Source organism: Alligator mississippiensis, chromosome 7, assembly GCF_030867095.1.
Source record: "Alligator mississippiensis isolate rAllMis1 chromosome 7, rAllMis1, whole genome shotgun sequence".
NCBI lineage: Eukaryota > Metazoa > Chordata > Crocodylia > Alligatoridae > Alligator > Alligator mississippiensis.
In genome coordinates this window covers 80,293,518-80,312,684 of record NC_081830.1, presented here as the reverse complement: position 1 = coordinate 80,312,684, position 19,167 = coordinate 80,293,518, and the positions used below count along the sequence as shown (strand labels likewise).

The 19,167-nt window shown below is 42.5% G+C and overlaps 1 protein-coding gene across 3 annotated transcripts; it reads right to left on the bottom strand.

Annotated features, from left to right (window-relative positions):
- Positions 1-2,954: 2,954 nt before the first annotated feature.
- On the bottom strand, positions 2,955-9,118 carry ZNF639 (zinc finger protein 639). 3 transcript variants are annotated; one of them, XM_014606242.3, is made up of 5 exons: positions 9,029-9,118; positions 8,370-8,504; positions 7,535-7,642; positions 5,910-6,041; positions 2,955-5,581 (listed from the first exon to the last, which is right to left on the bottom strand). In XM_014606242.3, the coding sequence occupies exons 2-5, from the start codon at positions 8,446-8,448 to the stop codon at positions 4,437-4,439; spliced, it is 1,464 nt and encodes a 487-aa protein (XP_014461728.1). In that variant the 5' UTR covers positions 8,449-8,504; positions 9,029-9,118; the 3' UTR covers positions 2,955-4,436. The 3 variants fall into 3 exon arrangements, with proteins under 3 accessions (XP_014461728.1, XP_019334165.1, XP_014461729.1); XM_019478620.2 differs by having other exon boundaries at positions 9,034-9,112; XM_014606243.3 differs by having other exon boundaries at positions 9,024-9,107.
- Between the last annotated feature and the right edge of the window lie 10,049 nt (positions 9,119-19,167).

The window sequence follows — 19,167 nt, the reverse complement described above, 5'->3', positions numbered from 1 at the left end:
TGAATCAATCATCAGTTGTTGTCTACATTGGTTTTCATGCAATTAGCAGTCTTTTAGTTCTAGCTATTTTCTGCTAGATTAAAGGCAAGAGTTAAGGAACCTGTTTGATGGTTATTTTTATACAAAAATAAAGGAGAATGTGCCAGAAAAGGACAAAAAGGGTTTTTTTGCAACCTAAAGGTCCAGTTTAAAACAGTAAAGCAGTGTGGGGGATGAGGAGGTGAAGGATGTCTGCCGCAGTCCTACAATCAGATCCATGTGAACAAAGTATTACAAAGCCCATGGATTCGGCTGGGGGCCTACTTTAGATGCATATACAATTGCAGTAACACCAGTTAGAGAAGCATGGTTTTTCTTTCATTTCTTTACCTGCCAGCGCTCTTCTGTAGACAGTTATAGTGGTGTAAATAAGTTTTTTGCAGGTGTAGTTTGCTTTGCTCTGGTAACCTGCATAAGTTACACCCGCAAAAGCACTTTTGCCAGTATAAATTACATCTACTCTAGGACGGCTTAAGAGTTTAGCTATGCCAGTGAACTGTATTAGTAAACCAACTCCAGTTTAGACCAGTTTTTATAATTTTGTCAATCAAAAAATAAATCAGGAAGCTAATGTAAACCAATTTGTTTTTCCAATAATTATTTCACTGTGTATCTTTCATAGGATGCTAGGTTGATTAGCTTTGTATTTTTGTCCAGCTAAAAAGAAGATAAATCCCTTCTAGCTGCCATTTCCCCAGTCCACCGGCTATCTAAATGTTAACAACAAACTGCATATCCTCACTGAAGTCTACGTGCAGGAAGCCTGTTTTGTACTGTTTGTATTTCATTCCACCTCAAATTTCTAGTCTTTCAAGCTCCCATTCTTTCCAGTCTTGCAAGGAAAGCTGAAAGGGCAAACAGTAAGGAAACAATGTAAAATCAGTCACGCGTTTGGATTCCTGCATATTATCAGTACTGGTCATAATTTAATCAGAGTCAGCCATTCACAAGAATGACAAGTGCTCAAGTAATTAACTCAGGGACCCAAGACCACAGACAGGCCTTCACATTTTATACAACACAGTAAGAACAATCACAGACTTAATACAAATCAACACAGTTCACAGGGTGTTCATGGAAAGCACGCTCAGTGACTCGAGTTTCCCACTCACAGTTTTAGCAAGAGTCTTGCAATAATTAGTGTTCTTCTTTGTTAAAATTCCAAGTCCTGGAATTATGAAAATCTTAGCTTTAATTTAAAAAAAAAAAGTTTCTAGCCCCCTTGTTATAGACTGAAGCTGAAAAACACAACCCACATGTGGCCTAGAGATTCAAAAACGAGAAGACAAAAGAACAAGGTGTTTTTTTTTCTTTTAAAAAAAGCTACTCATGATTTTTGAACATTTGTGGTTGGGACCTTGTGTTCAAACACAAACACATCCTGGAAGACTCCATCTAGTGGCCAGGCAGTCGCATCACAAGTGACAACTACAGTATTTCACAAATAGCTCCATAATTCCCTTTGTACTCTACGGCAGCGATTCTCAACCTTTTTAGACTGAAGGCTCCCCTCGCTAAGCTCAGGACACCCCTTGGAAAATGCCAGCTCTCGGTTTTACTCATTTTTTTGACTACAGAAAAAATAATAGAGCAATTCTTTTGTTTCAATAAACTCAGAAATACCACAAGTCAGAATGTTTTTAAACACTGCATTTCTTTTTCAAATCTCTGGGTTTATATCTTGCGAATCATTATTATACACCTAACAGTGCTACCATTGTATAGCACCCTGCAGCACTCTTGATATGATTTCAAGGTACCCCAGGGTGCCATGGCACCCTGGTTGAGAATCACTGCTCTAAGGAATCATGTACCCAGACCACATTTGAACTGTTTTGGTGGTTTTCTGTGTAGATAGTGGATTTCAGTCTACCAAACCAACTGCTTTCATGAGCTTTAAATTGACTTAACTTAAATATGCTCTGCAGAACTCTGGGCTCTCTCTCCTTGATATACTTCATATCATCAACACTGAACAGCTCCATTTTAATCCATGACTATCTTGCTGACACAATAAAGCTCCAGGTATATTCCCCTTCAGCAGAAATTGAGCTATTTATATATTCTAAAATATACTGAGAATAGAGTCAAGTATTTATTCTCTTGTGTATACAGTTACAACTAACAAAATCTTGGAAGCGATTATTTTATGTAGTACCTCATCACTGTGATACTGAAATGTTTCACAGTAAATAGGTACATTTTGTCTCCATTTTACAGGTTAGGATCTTGTACATAAAAAGCAACTCCAGAACTTGACCCAAAGCATCTAGGAAAACCACCCAGGAGCCAGGATTTTAACTTAGAGTTTCTGTGTCCCATTTCAGTACTCTATCCACTACTAAACCCCCTCTCTTAAATAAGGCATGATAAATCACAGTACAAACATGCCTATTCTCCCTCACCACCAGCAAGCCAGTTTCCCACCCTAATTTTCCTCCTACATCCAGCTCCTCTCCAGAACTCATCAGTGTACCTAGCTGTAAAAGGAAGTAGTACTAGTAATAACTGACATGTACCCTTCCTCTCTTTCCAACTCAATCTGCAAGCATGCATTAATTTCCCAAATGTGAACAGAACCCAAATTCTTATATTCTCTTTATGCTACCACTACCAGGCCAGCCAGGATGGAGTGACCAGATAATTCATGAGAAAAAAATCATTGTGGTATAACAATGATTTACAGTAATCCCATTATAAATGTGAAATAGGATTTTCTGGGTAACAGGAATCAAAATCATTTTAATAACCTTTGAATGTAGAGTGTGTAAGGTGGAAAGATGAGCAAATATACTTTCTGCAAGGCTAACTGGTAGGTTGTTTATTATTAAGAATAGCATATGCTACCCAGCTCAAAATAGCTTCTGTTTCCAGAAAGAAAAGGATGAGAGGCAAAAAAGGATTTCCGCAGGCTGTACAGGACCAAATTTTATCTTTAGCTTTATGAATTCAGTACACAGAACTTGAAAATTTTGTGCTGAGCTATTAACACAGATCTCATTCTCATAGCTCCACAGAAATACTTGTACATGAATTATGTTTATACAAAGCTTATATTGGACAATTTCATACATTACAACTTTACAGTCAATACAGACAAATGTAAACTCCTACTTACTTACTGGCTATTTCACCTTTATAGCTATCAGAATCTAAACACCTCTTATTTCAGGTCTAAATGTTGATCAGCCAGAAACCTGGCAAAGAAACAGCACCTTACGAATACATACTCCTTTTTAAAGAGGATAGCATGACATTGGCAGTATCCAATCTGAACGGGTGGGTGAAAAGTTTGGAAAAGGATTACAATTATTTTAATTTATTATACACCACACTAGACACTTGGACATGCACACGGGAGAGAAAGTTTGGAATTCATGGGATGAGAATAAGGCAAATTACCTTAGCTCTTAGTCATGTAATGCTAACCATAAAGGTAATTATGGCTCAGTCTTGCTCTTAATGAGGTCGGGGACATACCCCATTTCACTGACAGCTGAATTAGGCCCCTTGTACCTACAAAGATTACACCTCTGGGTACACTGTTAACTGGATCCCTAAAGCTACTTCCATCATCACACCTCCACATAGGTGACACCTGTCAATAGGTGCATCTCAAAGAAAAGGAAACTATAGAAAATAATAAAAAGATGCATTAAAAAATGTGGAGGCCTGTAGCAGATGGCAGGAAATCGTGACATTTCTCAGGGGACTGAAATGGCTATCGAACAGTTGCACTGTTCAATAAGTTCAGTTGGGACTGAACAGTTGGATGGGGGTGCTAACAGAGTAGGGGTAGCACAACATGCAAGACAGGTCAAGTTTAGGGACTTATAGTGTAGGGAGTGGGAGGACTTGGCAGCGAGAAGGCGGCAGGAGTAATATGGAATTGTAGACTGGTGAAAAGGATTGCTAGGAGTATCTGCCAAAATGCCATTTTTGGAGCATGGTTGTCTCCAGCAGTCAGTGCAGTTTGCTGAAGATGAACATACTCACCTGGCTGCCATAAAGTAAACTGGGGTTTCCAGTTGAAAACAAACAGCCCTGTTTGCTAAACAATAATATTAAAGATGTTTAAAAGTGTAAAAGTAGAAGTTAGTTTTCTCACCCATTTTTCTGACCTAGACAAAACCATCTTCCCCTTCATGTCAAATACAAGTGCTACTGAATGTTATCAGATAGGAGGGCCCTTTAAATTGCTCTGCTAATGACTGAACAATCACATTATACTTATGGTTATTTACTGCCAATCTAAAATTCCCAACACCAAGTATACGAGTAATTAAAAATTAGCCACTATGGAATCTCTATGAAAACTGTATTTAATATCACATTATAATGACCCACTGGAAATTACATTAATTCTAATAAGTTGATAACAATGCAAAATAAAACCATCAAGATGTCTCATGTATCTGAAGGTGACTTAGAAGATCTTTTTCATTTCCAAACCTCATTAAGCAATCGGTGCATTTGTGAGGCAAGTCTGCCGAATGCCTAAAATCTAAATGAGTTTTAAGGTCTTCGATCTGCCCCGTCGAATATTCACAGTACTGACACAAATAAATCCCTTCAGATAGATGAGAATTTAAATGCTTGCAGTACTCCAACATACCTGAAAAGCCTTTTCCACATTCATCACAAACATGGGGGTATATTTTGGTGTGTTCAATAGCTACATGCCTGTTGACATTTGTATGCAGCCTACTCCTAAAACCACATACTTGGCATACAAAAAAGTTTTTGCACTTATCAAAGCTAATTTTGTTTATGAGGCTGTATTGTCCACGCTCCTTGTTGTTATAGTTATCACTTAGCTCAATTAACCTACACGCATGCTCATTTACCACATGGCTGTGCAAGTCTTCTGGATCATTGGTTTCATGTTCACAAAACTGACACAGATACTGTTCGTCACAGCTGTGTTCCTGGAAGTGCAGATACAGCTCGCTGCTTGAAGAGAATTGCACGTCACACTGCTCGCACCAATAAAGGTGATCATTGAAATGCGTATCTGCTATGTGCTGACTGAGGTTCTCAAATATCACTGTTTTGTAGTCACAGTATTTACATATGTAGGGGTCTTCCTCATGTATTTTGACATGCTCAATCAGCAGCACTTTGCTAGAGAAACTCTCTTTACATACTCTACAAACATTTGTGTCTGTGCATGTCTTGTGTTTCAGGATCATATGCTGTTTTAAATCAGAAAAGTACTTGCTATTAAACTCACACAGCTCACACTTGTACAGGCCACTGCTGTTGGCTCGTAATAAAGGCCACTTCTGTTGAGCAGTGATATTCAAAGCCTGGTTCTTCTCAAACAGTTTGCAGCTTTCAACAGGTATTTCCTCAGTGTCTTCGGCTTCTAGCTTCTCAGGTGAAATGGTTTGTGTTTCTATATCATGAACTTCTATGGCATTAACTTCTGTAGTAGAAATTTCTACTGTTTGAATATCAAGGGGTTTCTCCTCTTCAGTTGGGCTGTCACTGAATATAGGAGACTCGCACATATCTTTACAGATTCCATTAGCAGCTTTTTCTACAAGAAGAGAAGAAACGAAACAATTTACAGATTAAAAAGACCATGAGCTATTGCTGGGTTGGTCCATTGGTTTTCAGCCCTTTGTAGCAATTCACAAATACAAATAAAGTATTATTTTCCTCTAGCCCTGAAAGTTTTATAGGGTATCAGATAAATTAAACACTATTAAGATGTACCTCAGTTTATCCGTCTACAGGTTCAACACTTCTATTATTGCAATCATTGCAGAAACAAAAAAAGCTAGTTGCATTGAAAGCCAAATACACCCCCAGCTTTCCAAAGCCCACGACATGCAGAGTTTTTGTAAATGCACTTTTATATTTACCTTTCTTCCTTGAATCTATAAAATGCAACCCCATGATATTTGACTGGGTCCCACTCCAGTGCGATGTCCCAGCATGTACTGGGCTGCCATCATCATCCGTATCGTGGTTCTGTGCTGGACCATGGTATCTTCCTATGAGGATATAGTAAGTTCTTTTCAGTATTCAACTTCAACTTCCCTACCAACATGTCTTTAAAATAACTAGAGTCACATTGGTTACTCAACCAAAACAGCCTTCATTTGCTTAATGACAGGAGGCCTAGTATGTGGTGCTTCATCATGACGTGAGGCTGCTCAAGCCAAGACTGAGCACGCTGTTCTACAACCTAGCAGTCCCTGTAAACTTGCTCCCATGTGCTTAGGAGAGGGCAGCAGCAATTAGCTCTGTCTGAATCCTGATCCCAAGTCATATTACATTTCTTCGCTAGCCCTCAGGAAAAGATCAGTCTTCAGTATTCAAAACTGAATACAAGTGTGCCCACTGCTAATAATATCCAGTAATAAAACAGAGCATTATTCTCTAGGTTTGAAAATGAAGTATTTTAATTGATCAATACAATTAAAAAAAAGAAAACCAGTCAATTTTCTTGCCAATGATGTGTAACCTGTATTTGTTTCATAGCTGTTAACCTTCAAAATAAAGGTGGCACGAGTTTTTGCCACTTAATAATAGCAGCAGACCTAAGCTCCCCATAAAAATGAAAAGTTAATAATCCTTTAATAGGGCAAATTCTGTTATCCAAGTTAAAAAAAAAAATCCTAAAAGCAGCTGGTTCCCATATATGATTGTGGTTTCCCTGTCTTCCAATATAAACCACACTGTTTTTTTCTATACATGCTTCCACTAAATCTCTCTTAACTGAGCTTCTAGTTATTTATTCTACAATTCCATAATCCCCTTCTTTGTATATGAATTATGGATGAAAACCTATGCTAGAGACAACCACAATACAATGATTCTCTGGAAATAAACCCAAACTGAAGTCAACCAACAGATTCAAAAGGTTTCCCTCAATTTAGAAACAAATATTAATAGCAGACCAGCTATGTTGAAATATTTCTAAAAAAAAGTCCTTAGAGGAAATTTTAGCTTTTCTAATTTTGAAGTAGAACAGATATTCCGTAAGTTTCCAAACGTATGACCCCCCCCCCCTTTATCAATTCCTTAATTAGAATGTTCCAATTAAACTTGTGGAGTTTCACTGTTAATCTTATTAAGAGAAAAAAAATGTAGTAAAACTTTTCACATTCATGCTCTCCCATGCTTCAAGGATTACATTTAACAGTACACTCCCATAAAAAAGAGCTTTTTGTTCTCTGGAAGTCTAAATAAAACAATTTAAGGAAGCATCTGACAAAGCACCCTGTTTGATCTGAATCCTTGATTTGTTTGCATCATTTTGATACCATTTAACCAACATTTTAAAATGCTGATGTCTGCTGTTGTAAATTTTGTGAACTCTTGGGCCCTCTACCATTTTTGTGTTTTATATTAAAATGACTTAATAACCTTGCAGACTGTTAAATGCACACATCGATGGGCTAACACATGAACTGCATTGCATCACTCCTTTCCCGGGCAGAGTTTTGATAGTCTTACATAAGTGTTAACACTGTAATCTTACCTCTGTTTTCAGAAAATTTTATGTCTGGCTGCTTCATAGAACAGACACTGTAACAGTGATCAGAAAAAATCCCACTGTTGTCTATGTATTTATTTACACCTGAAGAATCTAGACAGAAAAAGCAAAAAGTATTCAGAGATCAACCAGCTGAACTACCAACATACATACTTTTAAAACAATACAAAGGCTACCTCTGTGGTCACAGTTGTGTCACGGGAATTATCAGCACCTGTTAAAGATTGTGGATGGCCCATGATTTTGAAATAGATGGCATTGAAATAATGGTTTCCATCTTCAAACAGCTGCCCTGATATTAAAGGGAGAGTTTTCAAACACACTCAGTGTTAGTCCAACAACCACTGAAGGCACTAGGAAGGAAACTATTGAGCACAGGAGATGCTGAACTGCAATCTCTCTATGTGCCTTTGTACAGATGGGGAAATCAAGATTGTGGCATGGGACAAGTTGCTTAAAGCGAGCAGGGAACAGCAATCAGCCTTCAGATACGCCAGTGACCTTAAACGGCTCAACATCAGAGGGCCGCTTACTGAGTTTCGGCAAGCCATCGAGGGCCACACGACAGGCAGCCAAGGGCAGATTCATATTAATTTTCCAAATTATTTAGAGGCCCCACGGGCTGCATTTTGTCCACCCCTGCTCAGCACCAGGGTACGAGAGCGGAGGCCGTAAGTTCAGACGGAGGCACGTTAACGCGCCTCTGAGCTCGTAAGACTTTCACACGCCTCATCCGTTCGTTTCCCAGAAAGCAGCAGTCTATTTCTGAAGACGAGCCCCGTGCACCGAAACCTGAACGCAGTTCAAGCTCCAGACTGACCTGAGTACCGTGACGGATGCAAAGTCTTTCTTTTCCTCTTTTTCGGGTGTTCGTTCATTTTGCTTCTGTCTAAATCCATTACAACCCGTGAAAAGCAACAGCATCCAAGAAGTGGTAAAACGCCGCGTTCGTAGCCTAAAGATCAATAGTTAGTCAGTCTTTCAGCCCGGTACAGCGGCGGTGGCTAAACACGTAAATCCCTCGCTGGTCTATGCCGTGGCGCGGCACGTACGTGATATGATACCAAATAGGTTTCAAAAACGACCGCACCGCGCCGCCGCGCACCGCACCGCAGGGGCGCTTCTGCAGCCCCCCCGGCCCGGCCCGGCCCGGCCCGGCTGGGCGCGAGCGACCCCTGCGACAGCAGCAGTGGAGTGACGCGCGGACGAGCCCCCGCCCCCCCCAGTGCCGGGCCGAGCGCCTGGTGTCGCCGCTTCCCGAGGCGGGACCCCTCATGCGGCAGCAGCAGCAGGCCCCTGAGGGCGAGGGCGAGGGCCCGCTCCAGCCCGGGGATGAGCCGCTCGCTCGCGGCCCAGGCAGAGGTCACCGGCGCGGCGCGGCGCGGCGGGCCGCCGGGCCTGGGGCTGCGCTGAGCCCTGCGGCCGCGGGAAAAGCCGCTGGACACGGAGGAGGGCGGAGAGGCCCCGCGCTCACCTCACCTCACCTCCCGCCCCGGCTTCGGCTCCGGCTCCGGCTCCAGGCCACGGCCCGGCCTCCGCGTCCGGCGCCCGCGGGAAGGGGCGGGCCGGGCGCGGGCGGCCCCTGGCGGCGGCACTGCGGAGCTTCCGCGGGCGGCGCGTCGCCATGGCAACCCCGTCACTAGGGGAGCCGCCCTGCCCCGGGAACGCCCCATTGCCATAGCAACCGTGGAAGCAGAGCATCCTAGCAACCGCCCGAGAGCACCATGGCAACCGGCCCACCACCAGGGGGATGCCCCCCCCCACAGGTAAGGATGCTCCCCTGGCTGTGTTCTCGCCCCCATGGGCTGACGAGGGCCGGGCCTGGCAGGGCTGCTCCGGGTCAAAGCCCCGCGTGGGGCAGGAGCCAAGCACCCAGGGGTGCCGCCTTTCACCGCAGCGCATGGGGGACGAGCTTTGGTTGAGTCCGAGCCACCTGGGACAAAGGAAGCGAGGGTTTCACGAGAAAGGGAGGAGGTGGCGGTTCTTCCCGCTGCCATCCTGACATTTCCTCCTTTTTCAAGTGTTGGAATAACACCCCCCAGAAAAACAAACAACAAAACAACATCATACAAATGAGGATAAAACATTCCAGGTTTGAAAACACCGTTTCTTTTCCCTGCTCTATTTCCCCCTCTCTCCCTTCGCTTTTCCATTATGACCCTTGGACAGCAGAAGAAAAGGCAACAAGGATTTTTTTTTTTATTCATTTATTTTACTGAAAAGCAGCACGTTTCAATAGGCACATCTTTCCCACGGGGCAGAAAAGACCATTTCTCTCCCCCTCCCTTGCACGCGCACACACACGCACACTTACAAATACATTGTCTGACCTCCCACCTCGCACAAACCACAGAATTGCACCAACGTAATGCCCACATCCCGGTAACTTCTAGGTAAACCAGAGAGACCCCGCTTTGATTTACAACCTTTGGGTAACAGGATTCATCACACGCCTAGATTTGCCCCTGCCGCCCCTAAGTATAAATAGCTCCCTACTCTCATTTCGACTCTGATTTTGTTCCGCTTTTGTTTCCAGTCCTTGGATCTCATTATGTTGTCTTGGAAAGCACAAATCTAGCAGCATGGAGGACACGGTGCAGGGTATGTACTTTGTGTTAGGTTGAGCATTGCTTGTGGTTTAATCACTCCAATATTAGCAGCCTTGTTAAGGAACAGTATGGAAATGAATGGAGTTACCTTATTCTAGGACCCAAAGATTGGGCCTGTGAGATTAGACAATCAGATGTGTGTAGACTTGACTGAACTGGACAAGAGAATTGGGTGGGAGCAGCTTGTCTGATCTTGATTTTGATGAGGTGTATAGGTCCTACTGAAACAATGATCCCTAGATTGTGTTGTCATCATCGCATGGTAAGGGCTGTCAGTTCTTGCACTGGATTTGAACTAATGCCAGGCTAAGAGCTCCATATTAAATCGTACTTCTCTGAGCTATACAGTACCTTTAAGCAAGGTCTTTTAAGGCAACACCATGTTATGGGACACCTGATTAGTAACTGCCAAAGTAAAAGCTTGCCTTGCGATATGATAAATAAAAAGTGAACATATCTGGAACTAGTTGTGCACATGAAAAAAAAAATCTACACCTGCACTATATAAAGATCAAAAGAAAAAATAAGTGGGATTATTCTTCTGTAGTAAAAAAAATAGCCAGTTCCAGAGTATGAAAAAAAAATACAGATCTTAGGTAAGTCTCATTATAGCAAATATCAATTATGAAAGTGCGGGTTAGCTGATTCTACCATTTATCCTGTGTCATCTGTTTGTTGGGCACACACCCTAGCAGAGGCCTGCAGTATGGAAACAATCTACTGGGAAAGAAATGGCAGCAATAGAAACAAAAATTGCAATCTTTTTACTGCTAAACTAGGCCCAAGAGTGAAGTGCGCTGGCTTGAGGAGGTTGGTTGCAAGATGCATTTATTCACAAAGCACCCACCGGAACATCTGATGGGATTCAAATCTGCCCTCCTCCAGCAGAACGCTATAAGAGATTAATTCTAGTTTTGTTACCAAGAGTCATGATAGCTCAAGGGAGGTGCAGCAGGGAGATCTGTTTTGATGTGCCGTCATGGCAATTGCATAAGAACATAAAAACGTAAGTGCCATATTAAATCAGACCAATGGTCCATCTAACCAAGTATCCTGTGTCCAACAGTGGCAGAAGTGGATGCTATGCAGGGAGTGCACTGAGCCAGATAACTCTATAGTGATCTATTCCCTATTCAGTGCCCTCCCTGGCACCCACCGTTAATTTGTTTAGAGGTGGCAAACATCTCCAATTATTCTGTTCAATAGCCATTGTGTTCAAGAGCTGAGAGAAAAGGAGAAAGAAAAGAAAGATCCTTTGGAGCAAGGAAAGGCACTATACAGTAGCAGCCTTCCTAGTATGTGAGTCTACTGAACAGAAGTGTACAGCACTGAAACTAGATAGATGTAGTACTCAATTCATCATGTGCAACTCAGGATAATTTTTTTACACTATGCCATGTCACCAAAGCTTAGCATTGATCTTGCTTAGCATTTTGTGACAGGTGGCTGCTGCCTGTTTCTGTAAAGATCTCACATTGCATGTGTGTGTTGGGGTGGGTGCATGGACTGGAACAAGAGTGTGAGGGCAGGAATAACAGTACAAAAAGACAGACTGCAACAGACCAAACCCTCTTATAATTCCAGGTTTGGCTGCAACACATTTTCTCCTTGATTTCCTGCCACCAAGAAATATTTTTTAGCTAGTCCCAACTGTTTGTTTGATCATCTCCTGCTCCAGTTTGGCAATGTAAAACATTTTCGTATGCACCTGAATGGTAGATTTGTCTAGTCAATAGGTTGCACCACCAGAGCTCAGATACTGTGGGAAAAAAGCATTAGAGATACCCCAAATGGGTTGATTATGCATGTATAGCACACACATTCTGGTTTAATTATCAAGAATGAATGAGGGTCCCACCCAGCACTGAGTGAACAAGAAGCATATATTATAAATGAGTCCTTGAAAGCAAAATAGTGTGTGTCAAACATTTTACACCATTGAGGCCAGTGAGAATTTTGACACTGACTTCTTTGGATATGAGATCAGTACCAAAGACTAGGCAACACCTAAAGATTTACAGAAGATAAGATAACAAATCATGGCAGCAAAAACAGCATAAGAGGAGAATCAGACCAAGAGACAGAATAAAATACTCAATCTCAGTCCATTAATAACCTTAAAATCTACTTTGACTTTGAGAAAGTCTCTCAAACTTCAATGAGCCCAGACAACATCGGATCCTCATCCCAAACCACTGTGGCTTGGCTATAGGTAAGGTGCTGTAGTAGCTGGAACTAATTCTAATGGAAATAACATGCCTATGTAGTTTGAAAGTACGAAACCTTCACTTTCCTTGGGCACATATTAACAGAAGTCATATCTTCTGGAATACACATGTAAAAGCGCAAGGCATGTGCCTATTTTAGAAGCACAAAACTAACCAAAGATGTCGGGCTCTGTTCAATTTTTGTGCCAGATGTAATCATTTTGCATATACTTTGGTCACTTCTAGTGCACATTGACTGTTATTAAACCAGCTCAAGAACTAGAGAGCTGCAAATGGGTCCTGTGCAGCTGTTTCTTCCTCCCCTGGGGGATAAATAATTTTTGGAGCCCACTAAAAGGTTCGTGTTATGTACTTTTGCCCATCTATTGTTGTGAAAAAGTCTTTTGGGAACATACCAGTTCTTCACTCGAATGGAGAGTACACAGGGTTAAGCAATAAGGCTGCAAGAGTCAGATTTGGGAAGATCTGGAGAGATGGATGGAGAAGACAGGGATAGGAAGGAAGCAGAATGGGCGGAATGAGCCATGGAAGACATGCTGGAGTTGAATGGTAGAGTCCAAGAAGGAGCCTAGGAGGAGGTTATGGAGCAAGCTAAAGGAGTCAAAGCAAAATCATGGAGCAGACCATAAACATGTGGGAAAAGGACATGGAGCTGGCCAAAAGAGTACAGAGAGATGGAGTACACAGAAACCGGGGAGGGGATATTGTCACTGTAGCAAGCTCACTTTTCAGAGCTTGGGTTGAGTCCCAGGTTTGAGATCCTACTGTTTTGACTGGTGGAGCCCATCCACCAATCAGGAGGCATCAGGAGAAATAAAGTCACACCCCTTTCCTGGGGGGGGGGGGGGAAGAGCTGCCCTAGACCTGATTGAAGACTGCAAACTGTCAGGTCTGGAAGACTTGAGGGGCGGAGCCTGGAGCATATAAAAGGAGCTGCGTGCCTAGCATGAGGGGAGATGCGAGGGACTCAAGAAGAGTGACTCAAGAAGAGCGGAGCCAAGAAAAGCTGGAGAGCTTTCCCCCAGCGGGCAATAGGCCTAGGACTCCTGAAGCTGCCACAGGAAGAGTAGCCTTGGCAGCGGTGTGAGACTGCTCAGGCTGTTGACGGTGCACAGGGACGGTGCGCGGAGACCTGTCCCTGGGAGTCACGTGAGACTGTTTGGGCCCATCACGGTGTGTGGATCGGTGCACGGAGCTTAGGCTTTGGGAGCCACAAGTGGCGGCTCGAGCCTGCAACCCCGGCAGGGCCAGCAGGCCACACAGTGCACGGGGCAAAGGCCTTGGGGCTGCAGTGAGGTGGCTCAAGCCCAACCTCCCAGCAAGCGGCCAGGTCCCACGGTGCGTAGAGCAGCGTATGGGCCCGAGCCTTGAGAGCAGCAGAGGCTGCTTGGGTTAGCCACCTGACGTGAGGACGGCTGGCCAGAGCCTGAAGGGCCTGGCCTGTGCTAAGAGAGCCCTCAGTGCCGAGCCAGGGCATGGGGAAACGGTAGTGCTGCAGCGTGAGGCCTAGCACCCAGGAGCCAGCAGTGGTGGTGCAGCAGCTGAGAGGAGCTGAGCCCTCGGTGCCCAGAGCGGGGTACAGGGTGGGAAGGAGTCCAGCAGTGCAGGAGAGGCCTGGAGAGGCGCTCCAGCAGAGGAGACCCCATAGAGCTGCGCCCTGACCACCGCCACCTGAGGGAGTGTGAATCATCGGACTCTTGGGTCCCACCAGGGAAAGACGTTTGGGGCGGGCAAACCCGAAGAAGGGACAGGGTGAGCAGCCCCACACCTAGCCAAGGCCCTAAGGGGAGGGGCCCTTGGTGCTTCCTGGACACCATCCCCCCCCCAAGGAACCCCATTGGAAAGAGGACTATCCCTTGCATGGGTCAGGGACTATATTAAGGAATAGATGATATTAAGATTATTCATGTTTGTGCCTTATATTTTGTAATTGAAATGTTGTATTGTGATGTTGTAAATGGTGTTATTTAGGGTTTGACCTTGGTTAGTGTTCACTGTAAATATATGTATATGATATTTAGTTTTATGTTTATGTATTATAACTTAATAAATTGTATATAGTTAAGAAGGTTGGGGCTTGGGCTAACTCTATAAAGGAAAGAGGGATCTGCTTGAAATTCTGGCATCCCTCTCACAGCATGCCCTCCTGCCTGCCCATCCTATTCAACTGAGAATAGGGCACACTCTTGCGTGTACCCATGTTACATCACTATAAGAGCCACACAAGGTCTACAGGACCTTGGAACATGTCTCCTGACATCCCCTCTCCATACCCACTTGATGTGTTGTCTTAGTGCCCACTGAACAGGGGAGGATGGGATATATTCACTGGATATGGGAATCGGACCCAGACTGACATTGAAGCAAGGCCCATATTGCTTGGATATTCCCAAGTGGAATTTTTAAAGATTCAGTTAATAGAAATAGGTCCTGCATATCTCCCCACCTGAGCATACCAAAAAATCATCTTGCTAATTTGATCCCAATGCATGCCACAACATCTCTGCCCAGTCATTTTGGGCAGATTTCTGTGTAATAGGCAAACAGATGCTTTATAGACCACAACCAGATTATTTCAGGATGGCTTCGCCACCCAGTGTCTTTTGCTGTAAAGACTTTACTACTTTGACCCAAAGTTATGCTTTGCGGATAGGGAGCATTTTAGTTTGTCATATACTGAGCTTAGCTCATAGATATTCTCATCTTAAAAATGCATAGAAACACCACAGTAAAATCAGAGAGTTCATCCTGTTTTTCACACTTTCAAGGCTTATGACCCCATTGTAGTTTACCTGTGCCAAGGGCTTATCTCTATTTTGCACATATTCTGTTTGGTTCCTGTTCAGCTCTTAAAACAATACAGCTCTTAACAGTATGGCTGTATAGATGTGACATTTAACTTCTGGTAAGACATTGGGCAGTATGCTATTTGGTTAATCACTGTTACAGGGTCACTGACCTAGGCGAAGGCCAGATTATAACCAAAATAAAATTTACTCTAGTCCGATAGGGAATATCTGTAGTAAAAAATATCAAAATATGGGAAATAACTCTTACCCCAAAAGCCTAAAAGGAGAGACAACTTCATCCACTGGCCATCACTGAAGTTAGTACTCTATTCCTGGCACAATCTGGATTCAAGTCAGAACATGTAACTGAACATAGGAGCAGTGATGGACAAAATCCACCTAACCGGTTCTTAAAGTCAATGGGAACATCACTTGACTTGAATGAAGATAGTATTTTCTCCCCACAAGAACATCAAAACCAACCTCTATGGCTTTTGTATATTAGGGCTAAGGCCAGTTAATTGTGCAGATTGTGTTTTAAACATTCTTTTTACTTGCTTGTAGAAATCTCCTCTGAGATGCTCTTTTCTTTACAGCTTCTGTCTGATAGAAAAAAAAATCTCAAAAATTGTTTAATTTCCCCCCATTTTTCTGCAAGCCTGTATGTCTTATTTTGAAACATTAACACTTTAAAAAGTGTTGCAATAGAACAAAAACACACACAATAACTTCTATCCACTGTTGAACATTGATAGAACAACATTAATAGCAAAAACATGCTCTGGGAACATAAGAATGCTGGAAAGCTGGATGGCTCAATCAACTAGTAGCAGACTATAGGCAATTATGTTTTGAACTATAGCATTATACTAGAATGATGGCTATTATTATAAATACTGAAAAGTCAGATTTGGAGGGTTTTCAAATGTCTTGGCTTTCTCCTAGTGAATAAACCATAGGAATAGCACAGGCTTACAGTTCCTGCATTTTTAGAAGGCTTTTTCTCATCCAATAGCAACATCACTATATTTGGTAGATTGCAGCAGAAATCATAACGATCCTTTCCATTTTCAGAATAGCCACTTCATTTAAAAGAAAAAACAAAAAACCCTAAACTACAAAAACAGAGAACAAAAACTTGGTGTTTAGTTTTGGAATGATAAAAATACCCATGTAGTTCATAAAAATATGGACTGCCTTAATTTTCCTTCCAGCTTTAAATAGGAATCCGCTATCAAACTTTTTGATTGGAAAACTTTTCAAACAAATTAATACATTTCCATAGATGGTTAGGGAAGAGAGATACAGTTCGGTTAACTACACCAGAGAACATGCAGGTTTTTGAGGACTAAGTTGACCGTCAGTAACTTTGGTTTGTGCACACCTCATTAGTACTGGATCCACCTCCACTGAAATCAGTGAAAAGCCTCAGCAGGAACAGGATCAGGCATTGAGGATGCAAGCAGAAATAATTAGTACAGAGGTTATACTATTAGAAGTGAACAAACTTCTTTTCCTTAGAGTATTAACTTGCTTCTTGTCCACACACGTTAGTAACCAAAACCAATCTGAATTTGTCTTGGACTCTTTAAATGGCTAGTTGAGTAAGCTAATGCTGATGGCATTAGCATCACCTTGTGATACATGTGAATGACTGAGCATGTAAAGCTTCTTTTATCCCTATATCAAACAAATTGAACCCATTCAGTATATGTCAAATATTTAAGCTATCCACAAACGCCTTAAAGGTCTGAGAAACTGGGGTAGGAGACAAATACACTGTTTACATGAAGACAAAAGTTTCAGTTACCCAGAGGTAGTAATAAGCTGTGAACACTAGAGGGTGCATGAAGTACGATGAGCTTACAGCTCAGGGTAAAAAGCATATTCCTTTGCTTGTACTCTTCTGTGAACACCATGGATGGACACATTTTGCTTAATTTGTGTGACTGCAGTGGCAGCCAAAAGATTATTTTATTTTGTTTATAAGGTTATAAGGAGCAAATAAATAGTTAAGACACACATTACAGAAAAAAACGTGTGCCAACTACAACTACTAAACATTTTCCACTGAGATGCTTACGAACAGTAATTGAACCATTGGATCCATATAATAAGGTTAACACTAGCCAGCTATAAATGGAAAATGCTTATATATCACTGCATTTTGTATTCCAGTAGTGCCTAGAGACCACAGCCAAAATAGGCCTCTGTGCTAGACACCAGATAAAAATATTTTGTGCGTTCGTTTTAAAGCTTTATTACCCGTCTGAAAAAGAAGGACGTCTCTCTGGAAGGCATCTTTCTTTAATTTTTTGACCCCCGAAGCTGCAATGATATTTTTTTCCTGTAAGGAAAGGAGTGTGACAATGTCAAAAGTAAAATCCTCACTTAGGACCGGGTCGAGTTTTTGCATTCCTCTTCTTTTCAGCTATTGTGCATTGTTTCTCTAAGAAGAATAAACCAACTGCCTTCTTTTACCCCAGTGGTAGCTGCCTGTGGGTTAGATGAAACATATTTTAGTTGCATGATAGGCAAGTAAAGTGAATGGTGTATTTTTTAAAACGGGTGATATGAAGGATCACAGACCATCTACATAAGGTTGCTATGCTGCATCCTGGGCAATTCTGCAGAGAAGTAAGCCTTTCCCCACTTGTGCAGATCCAGAAAACTGAGGTGGCTTGGGAGCAGGCCTGAACACGCTGAGCTATTATAGACATACCCCTATGCAACTTTATGGTGACATTGCTATGGCGCCATGCTTCCTACAGGAAATACTAAAGCACAACACAGTACGGGCAATTACTGTGCCATATGGGCAATGGACACTTAGATTTCCAAGCTATGTTGCCGTAGTGGTGCACTGTATCTGGAGAGCATGCTCCTACTACAATGTAGCTGGCGATCATGTGTAGACCGTGTCATTGCTACATCGCTGTAGCGCACCGTATGGCAATGTGTCCACGAGCCCAGTTGCCATTAATTTGAATAAGGATTGGGTAGCCAAATGCCTTATGTAGTTTTAAGAGTTTCAGCCTTATAGCTAACTTACACCATGCTGCTTTCACTGTGAAGCTAGTGGGATTTTACTCCACCGGCAACAGCAGTGTGGTACACAGAGAGGGACCCTCGAGGTTTGCAGATTCTCTAGTTACATCCAAGATCTACATGAGGTCCCTGAGCTGCAAGCCGAGGGGAAGCTCATCTCGATGGCTACGTTGAAGTCGTTATGGGATAGTATATGCATTACTGAAAAAACAAAATGTAACAAAAATTGCAGAAGGAACTAGAGGGACAACATGAGCTGCCTGGACAACTTCCCCTCTCAAGTTTCAGCAAGAATAAATATTTATACAGAAAACTAGCATCAAGTTATAGGGCCAGATGAGTCACTGGTTTTTTGTTCACTTGGTTATTATCTGGCCGGAATAAAAATCTTACCTAGTTGTTGCACTTGGATTATCAGATCTTCATATTCAGCAGGTTTAAAAATTTCCTTAAAAAGCCTTCCCCAACATCATGATACGAGCAATACTTCCACGAGTGCCGTAACAACTAAAAAAAACCAAAATAAAACAAACCCAACTCCCCCCCCCCCTTAAAACTATCTGAAAAGCTTTATTCTGCCTAAGATTTATGCATATTCTGCACAGGTGTCTTATGTCCCTCAACTCGACACCCTATTAAAAGCTTGCACACAGATCAGGCTGTGATCTTGTCCTCCCCCTATCTCTACCATTTTTGGAAAAATCCTGGATAAGCCTCCCTTTGAAATATAAAGTAAAAAGCCTACATCCCTGATTTGCGCTTTTCTTCTCCTCAGAACCATCTCTTGGATTAGATATCAACATTTTTTATCAAAATACAACTAACAGACATTTGATTCGAAAACCTCACGTGCTCTAACGGTTTGGTTGAAATATTTCCAGTCTGAGTAAGGGTTTGGTTTTATCCATGACTGAAGATTCATAGATCGTCAGGGGCTGGAAGGG